Genomic DNA, 19,683 nt, shown 5'->3' with positions numbered 1-19,683 from the left:
TCTATTTTTAATTGTATCACTTAAAAATGCAAATCGCAATATTTTCGGAAAGGGCACCAAATTATTGAAATTGCGATCGTTTATATTATACATATGAAAGTCAAAAAATTATTTTCTGTTTCTCAAGCTACGTAATGAAATATGTGTTCAAACTTGGCTGGTTTACTACAAATTCTTCTAGTTTTATGCGTAAACTTTTATTTACATTTTAAAACAGTCACCTTAAATACTTGACGAGTATAAAAATTGTAAATTACTTTACACATTTACGTTTGAGTAATTTTCTTTTTATTTATAATGGTCTTGAAATGTGTATATTTAATAATAAATATGAAATACACTTTTTCAATTTTTTTGTTGTTGATAAAAAGTGACAACAAATTACTAAAATTCGGGCAAGTTCATAATTTGCCGCGTTTAATCTAAAATCGAAAAAAGCTTTTATTAATTCATTCAATGTCATATTGTAAAACATTTTCTTGGTATTTTTTTCTTTTTACAGAACAAAATTATCTCTGACATTTCAAAAGTTAACTAGTAAATCAAAAAAAAATTCTTTTTTCAAATCCATGCTTTATGCAAGCAGAATTCTATTGGGCCTAGAAATTCTTTTTTTGTTATCTTTTGTAGAAGGAAAAATTACTGTTACGTTTTTAAATTTTTTTTTTATTAATTCAGTGTTCTTATGGGGAAATACAAATTAAATTTTTGTTAACTTAATTAACTTTTTTTGGTCAAATTTTTCCATTTCCTTGTATTGTCATCGAAAATGATTAAGTGTGCAAAATTTGAGCAAAATTGGTTGAGAAAAAAGCTTTCAAAAATTGATTTCAAATTTTGTGGCACACAAACATATATATATAGAAAGTAACCTTATATAAAGCATAGAAAAAAGTTATAGCAATACCCATTGAGTGATTATTTAAAAAAAAAAAGCCGCAAAGCTCACATGAAACAGCCGTGTCGGGCTTACACACAAAAGCTGCCACAGCCATCTGTCACCGACTTGGACTGGTGGACGACTATTTTAAAATGTTGTTTTTTTCAGGCTAATTTATATCTACTTATATATATATATATATATATATATATATATATATATATATATATATATATATATATATATATATATATATATATATATATATATATATATATATATATATATATATATATATATATATATATATATATATATATATATATATATATATATATGTATATATATATATATATATATATATATATATATATATATATATATATATATATATATATATATATATATATATATATATATATATATATATATATATTTTTAACAATGTAGCTTGGGATGCAAAGTCCAACAGATTTTAAGAGGTTTTGTGATCAAAAAATAGGGGGTCCTAGAATGGCGGACTTGTCAAATTTTTTTAATTTTTTTTTTATTGATGTTGCCCATATTTCAATTAGATCGTTTAACAGTTTCCCAGAACACATAATATTTATTGAATTTTATTCTGATTGCTCTTTTTGAGTCAGTTAACCAGAGTTTTTTGGGATGCAAAAGTCCTTGAAATTCTAGAGTAGACTATATAAAGTTTATAATGCTGTAAAAAATTATAATTTATTATTGACATCGAAAAAAAAAAGCTGTCTGACAATTGCCAACTGCCAACTACAGGTTCTTATTTGCAGACCTAGGATCCAAATTTGCAGACTAACTTTTAAATGAAACTTTTCTAGGAGGTAGGGGGTATACACCTTTTATATCATCCTAGCGACAGCCCAAGTAGAAGGTATGTCAAAATATATTATTTTATTCTAGCAACGTGCTCAGACTCATTTAATAAAGTCAATTGTATATGTAAAATGATACTTCCTAGCTGCTTTTAAAAAGACTAAGTTTGAAAATTAACTACTTATATGACTTAAAAATATGACTTTCATACTTTTTTTTATCAGTCAAACCATATCCGTTAGTTTAAACAATACCATTAGGAAAACGCTTTAGAAAAATACTTTCTTTTATTTTGGCATCAAGGCCAAATATTAAAATCAAATATTTGCACCTAAGCATAATTTGGCATCTTGCAATAAGTGTACACTATAGGTTTTGTACACCGCATATACTGTGATTCGCCTCTTATACTTTTCAAAAGCAACGTATGCTGTAGCCTATAAATGCCATAAACACGTTGCACGCTTTTTGAATAGTTTATATGCTGAAGGGCTTGTCAAAAGCAGCGTAATTCAATACGTTTGTGCTTTAACTGCTTACTGGTTTAAAGTTAAACAATTTTATATTAATAAACTCATAAATCTTTCATCTTTCTAGTTGATTTTTTTTTTTTTTTTTTTAAATCTTATTTATATTTTTATTTATAAGATTGAATTTTAGGCATATAAGTCATGAACATTACAAATAACTCAAATCAAACTTTAGTTTTTTGCATAAAAAAGCTATTTTGGACTTTGGGTTTAAATTTCATAACTAAATGAACAAAAATAAATAAATACCACATAAAATAACTACATAACAACTTTAAAATTGTTCAAAAACTTTTTCCAAAAGATTTTTGCTTCATTTTGCTATTTCTTTATCATTTTTATTCATTACTTTTGAAGTAAAGAAGAATTTTTTAATTTCAATAAATATGATTGAATTTTACTAATTTTTTTAAATCTCAACTAAGTTTAGTAAAAATTTTCGGAATCATGTTTTATCTTTCAGAAAATTATTAAAGTTTTAGCTCTATTACTATAGTCAGAAAAAACATCATAGATACCTAAATTAAGTTGATCACTAAAAATAAGGATTTTGGCAACCTATGATAAAATAAGGATTTTGGCAACCTATTAACTGTCCCAATTAGCAATGAAAATTCTTTATAACTTCATGTTGATTTTATTTATCTATAAGTTATGAGTTTCTATTTATTATTATTTTTGAATAATTTTATTTATCAGACTTTATAGTTGTTGTTTTTTTCTTGTTCACTTTCACTTGTTCATTTTTTCTAAATTTTGTTTATGTAAATTGAGTACTTATACAGGATTATTTTTACCTGTTTTGCAGTTACAGTTATGCTGACGTCGATTTCTCCCAGCACAAGACGGATTACAATCACATTTTCCGCATGAATCCAGTTTTAAACTGCAGCTTTGAGAGCAGTTTGGCTAAATATATATATTTAATAAAAAGGTTATGCCGAACAAAGTAAAGATTAAAAAATAAATTTTATTATCTAAAAAGTTATTTTAAAACAACATCATTTGTAACCTTGATAAATATTTTAAAAAACATAAAAAATAATAAAGATGCTACCAAGAAGATCACTTTCAAAGACATTTTTAAAAAGTGTTAGAGAAACATTCTGTAACACAGTTTGCCAGAAATGAGAAAATTATGTTTAATTTTCATTACAGGTATGATTAAAATATTGAATTAATCTTGATTTAAAAGATTATCATTCAAGTAATTAAATTTAACTAAGTAATTAAATTTTGGTTTGAAAAATGAAAATTATAAAATCTATTTTTTCTATAAATTCTAAACTAAATCCTTATAACTAAGGCGACTGTTAGACAAAAATACTTCCATTGCTTGTTCATGATGTGAACAACCAATCTGTCATTAGAACTGCATCCTTTTTGCTAAACAGAAACTCTAGATTGATGGAGGATATGATGACAGCATATTTCATGACAACCACACCAGGTTTGCCAAATAATACATTATTAATGATTTTTTATTTTTAACAAATTTTAATTTTACCTATATCAATTTGTTAACTTGACTCTTTTCAATATGCCTCTGGTATGAGGTTACATTAAAAAGTTTTGAAGCATTCAGAATAAAATTCAATAAATATTATGTGTTCTGGGAAACTTTTAAATGATCTAGTTGAAATATGGGCAACATCAAAAAAAAAGAGGAAAAAAAAAAGACGATTTAGCAGAATTTGCTAAACACATTTTTTTAAAAATGCTATGAAAGTTTTTTGGATTGGAAAACCTGATACTTAATCTATTTTAAAGAAGAAAGTCAGAAACAACCTAGATTTATACAATCCAGATAAGCAATTTTTAAAAAATCAAATGACAAAACATAAAATGGTTAAAATGATTTTGCATATAGCCAAAAGATAAAAGAAAGAAGATTGTAATATTTAGCATTTACTGAGCGACAAGAGGATCAAAATAAGAAAACTGAGCTTTTATCATTAGAATAAGATGAGGTCTCTTTCTGTCAGGATTCAAACTATTTAATAGACAAAATTTAATCAGACACTAGTGCTTCAACAGAATTATCTAAAAAATTTCCAAAAGAAGTTGCATTTACAGATGTTTCTAGAAATATGATGCACTTGCTCTCTGACATCTTTCTTCTGGGGGCAGATTGACAAATTTCTCACTTTCTGAATCCACCATCGGACGAGCAAAAAAGAAAGTAGCAAGTACAAGTGCAGCTAAATATTGAGAAGATATAAAAAAACTGCAAGTCAAAGTAAATTTCCAATAATTACACACTATGATGTCAAACTCAGGATTCAATTATATTACAGCTTGCATGTCGTAGACATGTTTAAGAGCTTCACTGTAAACATTTTTGGGAAAAAGTTCACATTGGTAAAACTTACGCTCCTGAAAATCTAATGTTTAAAGTTTTCCAAGCTAATTGGAACGCATTAAAGAAGCCTATGGACAAATCAAAGTTCAAAAAATTTGACAATGTTGCAGTTAAAGGAACATATCAAGAAAAACAGATAGAAGAAACAGTTTAATTTTGCAAATATGCACTTGCCAATTTAGAATTTCCAAGAAGTAATTATAAAGAACTAGTAGAATTTATACTCACCTAATTATGCCCAAATATAAGTTTTAATGTTTATGCCCTGGAATCAGTTTCCTATGCATGTTTTATGGCAAAGTCTATATATTATCTTAAAATTCAAGTATTAGGTAATCAATAACTCAGCCCTACCAATTGACGGCTAGTTTACAAAAAAAAATCAGTAGAATAGCAGAATTTTTTTCTATATTTTATACTGTGTGCATTTCTGCACCTTTTCAAGACATAAAAGCATGCTAGCAAATGGTCCAGTATAAAAATTGGGTAGAATTTAATGATCCAGAAGCAAATGATGAACCAGAGAGAATTGAAGTAATATTGGAATCAAACCTTGGATCAAACCTTGATATCATTTTGTCTTACAGATAAAGAACTCGAAAATGATAAGAAAAAAAAAAGTTGCAAAAGTTCTTTTCTTACCACCTGTTCCAACACACTATGTGAAGTCTGAAAATCCATTCTTTCTAAATAAACTAGAATTCAACCAGGAGAAACCGCTTAAATTGTCACAGTTGGTTGGTAGGAACTCGTGGTTTATTTTCAATCTGTTAAATTTTAGTAAAGACGATAATAAACCTTGGCTAAACTGTCACTTATCTTTCTGAGGTTTTAACAATTAATTTAAAACTTTCATTGAGTTTGTTTGCCGACTATTTATGAATTCAGGGAGTTCGAAAAACAACAGAGTATGACAAAAAAAGAAGGACGCTTACAAAGCCTAATTTGAAGAATATTAATTCGATTTTTTACCAAAGACAAGAAGAAAAAATTTGCTTGAAAAAATTAGTTAAGTTATAGTTTTGCAAACAGTTTTTGAAAAAAACCTTTTTCTTTATTGATTTATCACTATTGACCTTTAATGAAAATTAAAGGTCAATAACCATTTATGACCATGTAAAGTTTGTGGCCCCCTCAAATTGAGGGGCCGCAAACTTTACATGGTAATAAAAACTGAACACTGAATAATTTAAATGTAAAATTGGAAATCTGTCCATGAATACATAACTAGTTTATATTTATAGAAAAATAAATAACTCATTGCCCTCACGTTTAGGGGAGGTGGGCTAAGATTTTGGGTTTGCGGTTCCCATTCTCTAATCACAGGAATTTTTTTTTGTGAAATCTTTTTGTCATACATATGAATGTAAAAAAATTTGGAAAATTCTTTTTGCTTAAAAGTTGGTTATTTCAAACATTTAAAAACCTTCCTACGCCACTGTATATATATATATATATATATATATATATATATATATATATATATATATATATATATATATATATATATATATATATATATATATATATATATATATATATATATATATATATATATATATATATATATATATATATATATATATATATATATATATATATATATATGTATATATATATATATATATATGTATATATATATGTATATATATATATATACATACATATATACATATATATATATATATACATATATATATACATATATATATATATATACATATATATATATATAATATATATATATATATATATATATATAATATATATATATATATATATATATATATATATATATATATATATATATATATATATTATATAAAAGAATTCAAAGCTTTTGATTTATCATGAGCACTTTCATCATCTTAATCCTAAAATGCTATTAGTTTTAAAAGTATAAATTTTGATATTACATTAAAAAATAATATTGTAGATTATACTGAAAGAGTATATTGAGCTATTAAATAATAAATTTTTTGTTGTAAAAATCAAAAAACATGTCTCAAAATGTTATCAGATGCTATTCGATGGAAATACAATGTAAAAAATAGGGTTTTCATAGTTATTTTTTCAATTAATTTTGAAAGTAAATGTTTTAAAAAAGATTTCAATAGTCAATAAAAATTTTATCAACATATACTTATATTTTTTTTTGTTTTACCAATTGGTAGTCTTTTGATCAACCTTTGTATTCTTTTTAGCATTTAGAGCAAATGTTTACATTCACTCTTTGCATAAGCCAATTCAAACCACGTTTTAAATAGCAAATCATTATTTTGGTCTATTAAATGAAAATAGTACATGAACCAATAATTTTGTGACCGAGTTTCACTGAAATTGGAAACGTTTTGAGGCTTAAGTAGCAAAAAAACTAACAAAATTTGAACTAAAACTTCCATAAGTCTTTAACCAGTTAACCAATCAGGCTGAAATTTTATTTGGAGTTTGGTGTGGCCAAAGGCAACATTTGCACTAATTTTTATCAAATTAAATAGGGTGATTCATATTCTAAAGGTGTTTTTATTAGCGCACTATGAAGACAAAATTTTACTCAATTTGACCATTTAAATTAAGTTTTTTTCCCGCGCACAAAATTAAAAAATTTTAAAATTTGCTTCACAGGGTATTTGCTTCACAGGGTTCATATCTACTCTATCTTTCTATATTAGTGGGGTTCTTGAGCCAGCTAGATTGTCATTATAAGGATCCATGATAATTGTGCATTTTCTGTTAAAAAACAATAAAGATGCATGTTTTTGTCAAAACATGTGTATTTTAAGGATGATAAATTATTAACTTTTTAACTGATTCACGGAGAGGGCTCTTTTAAGTTTCTTTATGTTATCTCTGGTCATCAGCATTAATTTAACTTGCATACTTTTAGACTTGCGTCTGCCTACAAAGTCCTGAATAAGTCGTAGTTTTCTCTCTGCACAATCGTTCACGCAAGTTGAATTTTTGACAAAATTTTTAACCGCATCTAATAACTTCATAGCTTTTCCCTTCCACCACTGCCCTACTTTACCTTCTAGAATTTTGAACAAGATCCAACTTTCTGGACCAACCAGCTCCTTGACTGAACACCAGGCATTTTGGATATTAACATATATCTCCTTCCATAAACCCTTCGTTTTTTCTCTTCAAAGCTTCCATAAATTGGGAGATGTGAACCTGTAGCATATGTCTTCTGCAAAGAAACCATAGAGGTATATTATTAAATAACGAAGCTATGAATAATAATAGCTCCAGAGTGTATTCCGGTATTGGATACTGTTGTGTTGCAACAAGTAGATAGTATGTTAGCGACTATGTTGAAATATTCTAGCATTTTCAAAATGCCTTTAGCCGGATCCAATAACTTTAGTCTGTTCCAAACTTTTGGAGCTTGCTGACTAATCAAAACCTAGCAGTATTTCAACAATGTCATCCATACCAGGTTGTGTAACACTGGCTGCTATTTTTTCTAAAGATACAATTATAATTAAATTTTTCTCAATCTTTTTCACCCGCTTTCCATCAAAGTATAAACAGAGTATCATTCCCTTCAAAGTATTTATAACTTTTTTGCACGAAGGTGTCTTATGATATCTGAATATTCCTGAACCTTTTTCTATAGACTGTACTTTTTGATAGATTTATATTTTCTTAATTCACACCAGTTTTATTGTAGATAACTGCTATTAATAAAGTTTATGGTTCTATACCTGTTCTGTATCCTACAGAAATCGAAACAGTACGCCAACCAGATTTCAAAACTTATGTCTATCATTAACTTAAACTTATTAGTACAATAGAATATAGAATCTATCAGGTAATAAAACATAGAACATAGAATCTATCAGGTAATAAAACATAGAACATAGAATCTATCAGGTAATAAAACATAGAACATAGAATCTATCAGGTAATAAAACATAGAACATAGAATCTATCAGGTAATAAAACATAGAACATAGAATCTATCAGGTAATAAAACATAGAACATAGAATCTATCAGGTATCTATCATCAATCTATCAATTGGGTAAATCTTCTAATTTTAAAAAAATCTAATTTTTCTTCAGATCCTGATTCAGGTCTAGACGAATATAGAAAAACCCCAAGTTTATTGAATTTTATTGTATTTATTGTCATTTCGCTTTTACATCTTGCCTTCTCCATCTTGCTAAATCAAACATTATCTCCGTCTTCCTAAATCAAACATGCTTCACTTCTGGAATGATTTGTCCAGCTCTTCTGTAATATACATGTTTCTCAATCCTGATACTATTATATAAAAGCGTAGCGGTTGTCTGTCTGTCTGTCGACATATTCGTATTCCGAGGTAAAGTTGAAAACTATGTTACATATAAAAAAAAAAGTAATAAATGAACTTTGTTTATAATCAATCTCAAAGTGATTTTAGCAAAAATAAAGTTAGAAAAAATAGTTTAATAAAAATTTATGGTCGTTTTAGTAAAAAAAAAGTTCTTAAATTAAAAAAAAAGTTGCAATTTATTTGACGTCTTTTGACGTCAAATTAACGTGTACAACTTTTTTTTTGATGTATTGAAAATTATTTTGTAGTGAAAATTAATTCATTTAATTAAAAAAAATTTTTTTTACTTATTTTTTTTTTTACTTTTGCAAATTAGCGTAATATATTTTATTTAAGTTCATTTAAAACACATCGTATTATTATATTATATATATCGTCTGCCCGGAATACAAATTTCGTATATGACGCTATGTTAAAATTGAGAAATTTGCATTCAAAGTTTAAAGTACAAAATCTCTTTATGTAAATTTAATTACATGTTGAAATTTAACAAAGTTGACTAAAATCAATATAAGTTTTTGTTTAAATTGTTAAAAAAACAAATAAATAAAAACTTCCCCGTAACTAAGAGCACTGTTTTTCAAATACATCAAATGTATTTCGAAATCGGAACATTTTGTCGGAATACAATTGCCATAGATGCAATTAATTTGATAGTAGGCGAATTAAGGTTAAATTTACTTATATTGTATCTAACAATGAACTTATAAATTTAGATATATTCTATATTAAAATTATTCTATATTTATAACTAACTTATAAATTTAGAATAATCTTAGTTTCACTGTCCTTCTTTTTTTTTCTTTAATTCATTCCCGATAACCAATTTATCGGCATTATATTCAGAAATATACAGTTTTATGCAGAAATATGCACCTTCAATCTTCTTATATAGAAATTAATAAGCTTCTTATACAAAATTCACTTACTCAATTTATAAATAACTAAATATTCACAATTTTTTCTTTTTTTACATTAAGCAATTTTTATATATATTATTTATTTTCAAATAAACGAAAAATAAAATAACTAATTTATCACACAAATCTTTTAATTTGTCTGTGAAAAACGATATAAATAAGTTAAACTTTAAATATAAAAAACAACCATTTCCATTATTTTACCTTTTTTTTTACAATAAGGAAATAAATATATACAATGTTTATGAAAATATTTTACAAAGTGATATATTTAATTGTTCAGACTTTGTGACTTAAAAAAAGTATTATAAAATTCATCACCAACATCATCGCCCACAAAATATTTTATCATTGACTCAAGATCATTAACTTTTTTATCTGAGAGCAAAAAATGTGTTGAATCATTTTTTAATGGAGGAAATTCTTTCAGAACTTTAACTTTCTGTTTATTCTTTCTCTGAGGAGTACCTTTCTTTGTTCAATTAACGGACCTGAGAACAATTTTTTGAATTCAATATGAAAAGGTAGATATTTATCATGACACATTAGTTTTACTTTTGCAAAAGGTTGAAGTCATCTTTGTACATATGTATGAGTTTCAATTCTACTCCAAAAGTTTTTCAATAGATGACAGTAATTTGAATAAGGTAGGAGAACTGTAAATCTCATAATATAATAATTTTTCTCAATCATACTATGCGTGGTGTCAATATTCTGTACTGAACAATCACCAGGTTCACTATACTTCTATTCAATTAGTGGTATTCCGCTTTCATATTGAAATTTTTTATTGCCACAGACACAATTGAGTTTTTATTCTTGGGAACACAAGAATCAGACTACAAAATAATTTGATTAACTGGTATATTAGGACAGTCTTGAACAATTAACTTTAATAGTTTATACAGACAACTTTATTTGCACTTCTACCAGCCATAGATTCATTCCAAAGTGCACAAAAAGTTTTGTTATTCAATTAACAGTGGACTGTGAAATTATAGTAATTTAATTTTCTTTTACAATAGAATGCAGAAGATATATAAGCAGTCGTAACTAAAAGTTATAACTGCTGCGGTTTTTCATTCTCCATTTGCAACTTCAGCTAATTCACATTTTCTTGTCTAGTTAATAGCTTACTCTCTCTATTTTTCAGTATTTTTTGATCATCGTCTTTGTTTTTATACTCTTGACATAAATCACACAAATCTTTCTTGAAATGCTAAATTAAACTCTGTATTAAAAGTTAAATAGTAAACATCTTTTTTTACATTGAACTCTGGGTTTTTACAAGCTTGTGTGCATAACATGTACATTTTAATTGAACTCAATGACGACTCTAAATATTTTTTGTTAGTATTCTGTCTGCAATAGTGTGAATCAACTGTTGTAAAACTATTTATATGTTGAACTAATGAATGTAAAAGTTAAAAAAAAAAAAAAACTATTTATATGTTGAACTAATAAATGTAAAAATTCATTAGAAAGTATAAATAAATATATACAATGTTTATTAAAATATTTTACAAAGTGATATATTTAATTGTTCAGACTTAAAAAAAGTATTATAAAATTCAAGCTTTGCTTCTAATGAATTTTTACATTCTAAATAAATTCTTGAAATTTCTAAAAGAAATTTCAAAAATTTATTTAGAATGTAAAAATAATTATCCCTTTAAAACTATTCGAGCGCAAGACATATTAAAATGAAATCTTTGCACAAGTATTTTATATTTCCTTATAGTTGTTAGGAGAAATGACAGTAAAAGAAAAAGATGAGTTAGTAGGGTCTTCCAATACATATCAAGGAATTTCTTCCCCCATTTGGTGGTTAGGCTCCAATACTATTGGTATCAGATTATCAGCATCAGAAGCCGTAAAATACTTCATACTTGTTATAAAATATTCCATACTTGTTACTTATCTTTACAAAAAAAAGATATATTTGTAAATATTTTTTAGTTTTTCTGATAACGAGTAATAATTTTTATTTTTACTGAACATTTCAATTCAATTCAAAGAAAACAAAAATAATTTAATATTAAAAAATAAATGGAATGCATTACTTTTTATTTACAAAAAAACATGTTAAAAAGTAAGCTAGTGAGTATACGTAGTTAAGTCTAAAGTCACGTGAGCAAATAGAATGCTACTATTGGTCTACGCTAAGTACAACAAATGTACGTTGAGCGTCTCGTATAAAAACTTTATTTACGACAAATGATCTACTGAACTATATTGGAAAAAAATTTAATTGACCTATCGGATAATTTTTTCAAAATAAGTCCACAAAAAATAGATAATTCGTATATATAAGTCATTTTTTTCAAAAATGTTGAATACGACACTTGTATTCCGGGCTGACGATATAGCTATGTAGCGAGCTACATGCTTAGGTGGTAGCTATGTAGTAGTTATGAGGGGACTATGTATTAGCTGTATAACAGGTTATGTAAAAGTTATATAACAGGTCATGTTGTAGCATTTGTAAAAAAGCGATTTATTCAAGGGCCTTTGTTGTTTATTATTTATATCAATGAAATTGATATAAATAATAAACCCTAAATAAATGAACCCTAAATAAATGAACCCTACCAAAAGGAAATACACTCTCCTTTCTAAATCTTCTAAATTTGACACGTTGCCCTTAAAACTCACGGATATTTCAATAGAAAAAACGGACATTCTGCGTTAAATTCTTAGGCATTTTAATCTATTAGCAAATAAGTTGGAAAGAACACTTAAATCTAATAGAAAATAAATTTTCAAAAATTATTGGAATTATGTATAAAACTAAGTATACGTTGAATAAAAAACGTTTAAAATCTATTTACTTTTAATTTATTCATAGCTATATTATTGTAAAATTGCCTGAGCAAGCACTTATCCGTCAAGACTAACGTGCAAAAAAAAAAAAAAAAACAAGCCAGCCGCCTTATATTAAGTTCTATGTATAATACTAATAAATACACCAGTACCAATCCACTGCTTAGAAAGCTTGGAGTGCTGAATGTCTATCAATTAATAATTTATATCTATCCATTAATAATTTATAATATTCTTTTATTCATGTTTAGATTAAAATATCATATTATATATGATAATTTATGTATATATGTAATAATTTATGTCTATCAATTATATAATATATATAATATCAATTATATAATATATATAATAAAATATATATATATAATAATTTATGTCTATCAATTAACAATTTATAATATTCTTTTATTCATGTTTAGATTAAAATATCATATGCTGCCTAATATTTTAGAAGATCTATTCTTTATCATAAATGTCAAACAAAGTATTTATTGCTTAATTAACAGGTACCTAAAACTTTGTTAAAACAATTCGAATTCTCAATAACATACTGAGGGCAACATTTGTGGAACTCATTTCTCCCAAATAATAGTAAAACTACATTTTTAATTTAAACTTTTCAAAACGGCTACTTGATTATGACGTATTTCAAATTCTATTTTGTTTTAATTTTTGTTTTATTCTTTTTTATTTGTCAACTTTTGTTATAAAGCAATATCACCCTTTGCGTCATTACTTATCTTTAAATTTTTTAAATCTTTTTTATTTTTAGTTGTATGGTATTTAGAAAGAAAAAAAAACACTTTTTATTTAAAAGTATTTAATATTATTTTACTGAGATTATAATATTTTTTTTTATATGATAGCTTATTATTTGTTTTATATGTAAATGATACAACGGGGCTAGATGATAGGACTTTTGTCTTCTGCCTGCTCCCGTCACACCTTAACTAAAAAATATTGTAAATAATTTGTTATGAAGATGACAAAATATATATCGAAAAAAAGGAAGAAAAAAAAAATTAGCTATATAAAAGGTTATGTTAAAGCATGTTGTATCATAACTGTGTAGCCAGAACTACATAGGTACTACATAGTCCGCAGATTACCCTGTAGACTATGTAGAATTTGTATATTGGGCTATTTTAAACCTATGTAGTGGGCTACACAGTAGCTATATTGCAGGTTATGTAGTAATTATGTCTTAGAAAAATAAAACATAACAAACTCTGATTTAAAGCATCAAAATTTTGATGGTGAGACTATTAAACTAATTTTCCATAAAAAACACTTGATGTTATATATACGTTAATATACATATATATGTATATTGAACGTATGTTATATGTATACAGTATTCATATATATATAACATATATATTATATACAATACTCTATTATATATATATATATATATATATATATATATATATATATATATATATATATATATATATATATATAATATATATATATATATATATATATATATATATATACAGTGGCGGTGTTAGGGTAGGGTCTGGTTGGGCGATGGCCCAGGGACCGAATATAAAGGGGGCAAAATTTAGCGCAAAATCATTATATTGGTCGAGATTTTAATTATTTAAAAGTACTATTATTTTACTTAAAAACTTATTATTGTCTACGAACGAAAAGAAAAGTTACATAGTTGTAAGTACTTATTTATACTTTTTAAAAATAAACCATATTAAAAAAAACGTCAAGAAAACTCTTCAAAGACGTAAATAAATTTTACAAGTTAAAATTTATTTACGTCTTTGAATAACAATTACGCAATTACGCTATTAAAAAATTCTCTTGCTCAAATAACGTTATATTGAAGTTTTATTGTGGTAGTTTATGTTTAAATATATTTGGATTTACAGAGATATACTTAATTTATTGCAAAATGCCTGAATACGTTGATCTTATCAAAAGAAAACCATCTGGGTCAGAATATAGAAAACGGAAGGCAGAAAAAGGAAAAGAATTTCAAAAAGCAAGAAAGTTTATGAATATAAAGAAATATATCACAACGAAAAATCAAGACCTGAATGTGACATCTACATCTGGAATAGCAACGAATGCATCAGTAGATCAGATAGTTAATGAAGATATTGTGGACGAAGTTTCTCGAAGTGATGTGATAAGTTGTGCTAAAACTACAATATCTACTTGCGATGGCGATGTGCAACAAACTCCGTTGGCGATGTGCAACAAACTCCGTTGGCGATGTGCATACAAATTCCAGATGACTTAAGCACTGTTTTCATGAATATATCGGATCCAGCCATATGGCCACTCATTCGAAATAGCAAAGTAATTGATCATATAATATCTAACTGCCAAGTACAAACTCGCATTGATAATTATCCAAAGAATGATACAGGCCGGCATTTCTCTAATTGTCATTTCACAAAAAAAACTTGCAAACAACGAAACAATTCAGCGTTGTTGGTTAATATATTCCGTCACTAAGGATCGAGTTTATTCTTTTTGTTGCCGGCTATTTGATTGTAAATCAACGTCGAGTTTAGTATCTGAAGAATATAACAACTGGAAACACTTGTCAGAAATGTTAAAAATTCATGAGAATACCACTTCTCATAAGAAGTTTTACCTTTCATGGATCGACACTGAACTACGATTAAAAACAGGGAAAACAATAGACTGCCAAGAGCAACATTTGATTAGAAAAAAAACAACAAGATGGAATAATGTTTTGTCTAGATTGATGTATATTACACTTTATTTAGCTGAAAGCAATATGGCGTTCAGAGGTACCTCCGACAAACTATATACGCCTAATAATGGAAAGTTCTTGGGCTTAGTACAACTTTTAGCCAAATTGATCCAGTTATGCAGGAGCACTTGCGGTTAGCTACAAAGAGTGATGTTTGAGACCACTACTGCGGAAAGATATACAAAATGAATTAATAGAGCTGATAGGTACAAAAGTGTCAGAAGTTATATCGCGCGAAGAAGAAATTGAAATATTATTCCATTATAGCTGACTGTACTCAGGACATTACTCATTTAGAGCAACTTTCAATGACAATACGATTTGTTGATTTATCATCAAATGACGATAAAATATCAGGGAAAGAACATTTCATAGAACTTATGTCTGTCAATGAGTCGACTGGTGAAAGACTCACCAAAGTTGTTATAGATGTTTTAAATAAATACGGACTGGAATTGAACAATTGTAGGGGTCAGGGTTATGACAACGGGGTGAACATGAAAGGAAAAAATATTGGGGCTCAAAGGAGAATTTTGGAAATAGATCCCTTAGCTGTTTATGTACCGTGTGCCTGTCATAGCTCGTACAGTGTGATGCTGCTAAGTCTTCTGTTAAATCAGTCACTTTATTTGGGGTACTTCAGATGTTGTTTACATTGTTTTCAGCTTCTGTTCATCGTTGGAAAATTCAAACCGATCACTTGGGAATATATACCGTTAAAAAGCTAAGTGACACACGTTGGGAAGGAAGAACAAGCAGTGTTAAAGCAGTCCGTTATCAATTTAGTGCCATCCATGATGCTTTAATTACTTTGGCTATTGAAAATCAAAAAACTGGTGTTCAAGTCTCTCATGAAGATTCAACTTTATCTGAACAGTTAAAAGATTTCGGTTTCATAGTTTCGTTGGTTGTTTGGTATGACATACTTTTTCAAGTTAATATCGTTAGTAAATCTCTACAATCATCAGACATGGATTTTGGTAAATGCACAGAAATGTTGAAAAAATGCTTCACTTTTTAGGAGGAATATAGAAATACAGGATTCAAATCCGCCATTTTAACGGCAAAGGAATTGGCCGGAGAACTAGAAATTGAGCCTGTGTTTAAAGCCACATAAAGAGTTCGATGTGCTAAGCATCAAGCCGGAGAAACTGTCTGCAATGAGCCTATAACTTCCACAGAAAAAAAATTTGAATTTGAATTTTTTAACTGTCTTTTGGACTCTACATTAACTTCATTCAATGAAAGATTTGATCTGTTAAGTAAGTATTCAGAATCATGGTCTTTTTTGTACAATATAAAACAAATTCCTGAAAAACCTGACCTTGTCAAACTTTGTAGTAACCTCCAATTGAAATTAACTGTGGACTCCAAGTCAGATATTTACGGTAGCATGTAGTGCAATGAACTCCTAAGTCTGAAAGCTTTTTTGTATGATAAGAATGTGGTTTCTCCTGTTTTTGTTTTAAATTTTATTAAAGATTGCAACTTTCAAGAGCTATATCCAAATGTATGGATAGCATTGCGAATATTATTGACTAAATTTGTTACGGTTGCTGGTGGGGAGAGGAATTTTTCAAAGCTTAAGTTGATAAAAACCTATCTAAGATCAACAATATCCCAATCTAAGTTGACAAACTTAGCAGCTTTGTCAATCTAAAATAAAATTGCTGAAAAAATTGACTTTGATAAACTCATAAAAGAAATTGCCGATAGAAAGGCAAGAAAAGCTAAATTTTATTAGTTTTTCTTTTTAATAAACTGTTATTTATATTAATAATTAGTTATTTATTTGGTTATAACTAATTGCTTATTTTACCCTTTGCTTTTTTTTTTGTATAAGGGTTAAATTGAGCTAGGGGCGCCGTGGAAATCTCGCCCAGGGCGCTGGTAGTGCTAAAACCGGCACTATATATATATATATATATATATATATATATATATATATATATATATATATATATATATATATATATATATATATATATATATAATATATATATATATATATAAAGTATATATAGTATCACGTAATTTTCATGAAAAATTAGTTTAACAGTTTCATCATTAAAGAAACATTTTTAAATTGTTACAATAAGCAGTTAAATTTAAACAATAGACAAAAAGCAGTTAAAGCAAGATAAAGACAGTAAACACAAAGGCTGTTAATTAGTATGTTGAATAGTATGTAATAAACCAGTCAGATTATCTAATTTCTGATTAGCCTAAAAACATTGGTTTTCCGAAACCTCAAATGAAAAGAACATTTTTTTATTGTTACATATGAACTCAGATGACACCAGAAAATGGTAAAAAGATGCGTTTTTTTTTGGGACACCTTAACTGCCGTGTAGTTACCTGTGGTAGATTATTCCTTTGGTCTGAATCATTCCAGTTCTAACGTAAAACTCAAGATGAGGATGCGTTTTTAAATTATAGCTGTTAGTTTTTCCGTATTTTGTTAACACACAAAAAAATTAAAATGCAAGACCGGAATTTTTTTTTATTACTTGATAGACTGCCTGCCTCAACCAAACCCTTAGTTGATGTAGCTTCACTCCCTTGCGAGCCAGACTATAAGATAGTCGATGTAGCAGCACTCCATTGCGAGTTAGGCTATTTGTAAGTCGATGTAGCAGCACTCCGTTGCAAGTCAGGCTATAAGATAGTCGATGTATCAACACTCCACTAATGATTTACAGTAGAAAAAATAAAAATAAAAACATTGGAATAATCTACTATAGTCGTAGATTATTCCATCCGCCTGAAATATTCCGTACCAATGCGTAAAAATCAAAACATAATAACTATTTTCGGACTCAGAAGGAACATCTCTAACAACTATAATATAAAAACGCATCCTCGTTTTGAGTTTAACGCAAGAACTGGAATAATTCAGACCACTGGAATAATCTATCACATACCTCACTCTCAACATTGCGTATGGCGATAATTTTTTTTTTTGACAGAGTAAACTAAAAACTTTGCGCCCTTCCCTGGTATGTATGTATAAATACGCATAAACAATTGATATAAATAAAATTATACCGGTTTTGTAGAAATAAACAGAAATCCTTCAGTTCGTTTAACTTTTGGAGAATCGTCATTGAAAAACCGACAAGTAAATTTATTATTATTCTGAATTTCACCCTCAATTGATTTGCAAATTATACCTATATTAAAACAAGCTGTAATGCAGGCATGATAATCTATATAATCTGTGCGCATTTCTACCATGTTTGTACTGCCATCTACTTTTTTATCTTTGTAGACAGTGAAAGAATAACGTGACGACTTTTGCATTGGGTAACTAAATTGTGTTATGACGTTTGTCAGCGAAGTCAAAAATATAATATAAAGCAGCATCTTCTTTTTTCACTTGCAAATTAATCTAAAGTAATTGATATATATATATATATATATATATATATATATATATATATATATATATATATATATATATATATATATATATATATATATATATATATATATATATATGCGGTAGTGGTGTTATGGTAAAGCGCTCGCTTTATAAGCGAGAGGTTCGGAGTTCGATCCCCACCACTTCCCTGGTAGTACCGCGCTCAACTTGTTCCTTCGCATAGCGGCCTTGTTTGTCAAGGTTTGTGTTTCGGAGTTATAGTGTTGAGAGAGGGTTATAACAGTTAAGTAGCCTCCTCGTCTGTAGTGGCCTCCTCGGCCTTGGGGAGGTGAATTAACAAAATATATATATATATATATATATATATATATATATATATATATATATATATATATATATATATATATATATATATATATATATATATATATATATATATATATATATATATATATATATATATATATATATATATAACTACAAAATTGATAATAAACAATATAATGGAAAAAGGTATGCCAAGCAAAAAAAAACAATAATTGAATTTTTGAAATTTGAAAAAAGATTTATTTCTTTTAAATAAATATATAAATAATAAAAAACTTTTTATTGTTTTTTTTTATTATTTTTATTATTTATATATTTATTTAAAAGAAATAAATCTTTTTTCAAATTTCAAAAATTCAATTATTGGTTTTTTTTGCTTGGCATACCTTTTTCCATTATATATATATATATATATATATATATATATATATATATATATATATATATATATATATATATATATATATATATATATATATATATATATATATATATATATATATATATATATATGTAAATATGAACCTTCGTACTCTTAAATATA

At 26.9% G+C, this 19,683-nt stretch overlaps 1 protein-coding gene and 1 pseudogene across 3 annotated transcripts in view; one reads left to right on the top strand and one right to left on the bottom strand.

Annotated features, from left to right (window-relative positions):
• Positions 1-19,683, bottom strand: part of LOC105847418 (uncharacterized) — a 41,480-nt gene extending 21,797 nt beyond the window's left edge. For 2 of the 3 annotated variants that reach the window (XM_065795802.1, XM_065795805.1), the window contains exons 1-2: positions 18,476-18,818; positions 3,051-3,162 (exon numbers count right to left, since the gene is read on the bottom strand). In XM_065795802.1, the coding sequence (XP_065651874.1) occupies positions 3,051-3,162; positions 18,476-18,793 (430 nt within the window). In that variant the 5' untranslated portion in view covers positions 18,794-18,818. Of the gene's footprint in view, positions 1-3,050; positions 3,163-18,475; positions 18,819-19,664 lie in introns of those variants that run through there. The other variant, XM_065795803.1, reaches the window with a different exon arrangement.
• LOC136079027 (uncharacterized) lies at positions 14,895-17,171 on the top strand (annotated as a pseudogene).

This window comes from Hydra vulgaris, chromosome 04 (assembly GCF_038396675.1).
Source record: "Hydra vulgaris chromosome 04, alternate assembly HydraT2T_AEP".
Lineage (NCBI taxonomy): Eukaryota > Metazoa > Cnidaria > Hydrozoa > Anthoathecata > Hydridae > Hydra > Hydra vulgaris.
The sequence above is the reverse complement of the archived record's forward strand: the minus strand, read 5'-3'. Positions and strand labels throughout refer to the sequence as shown.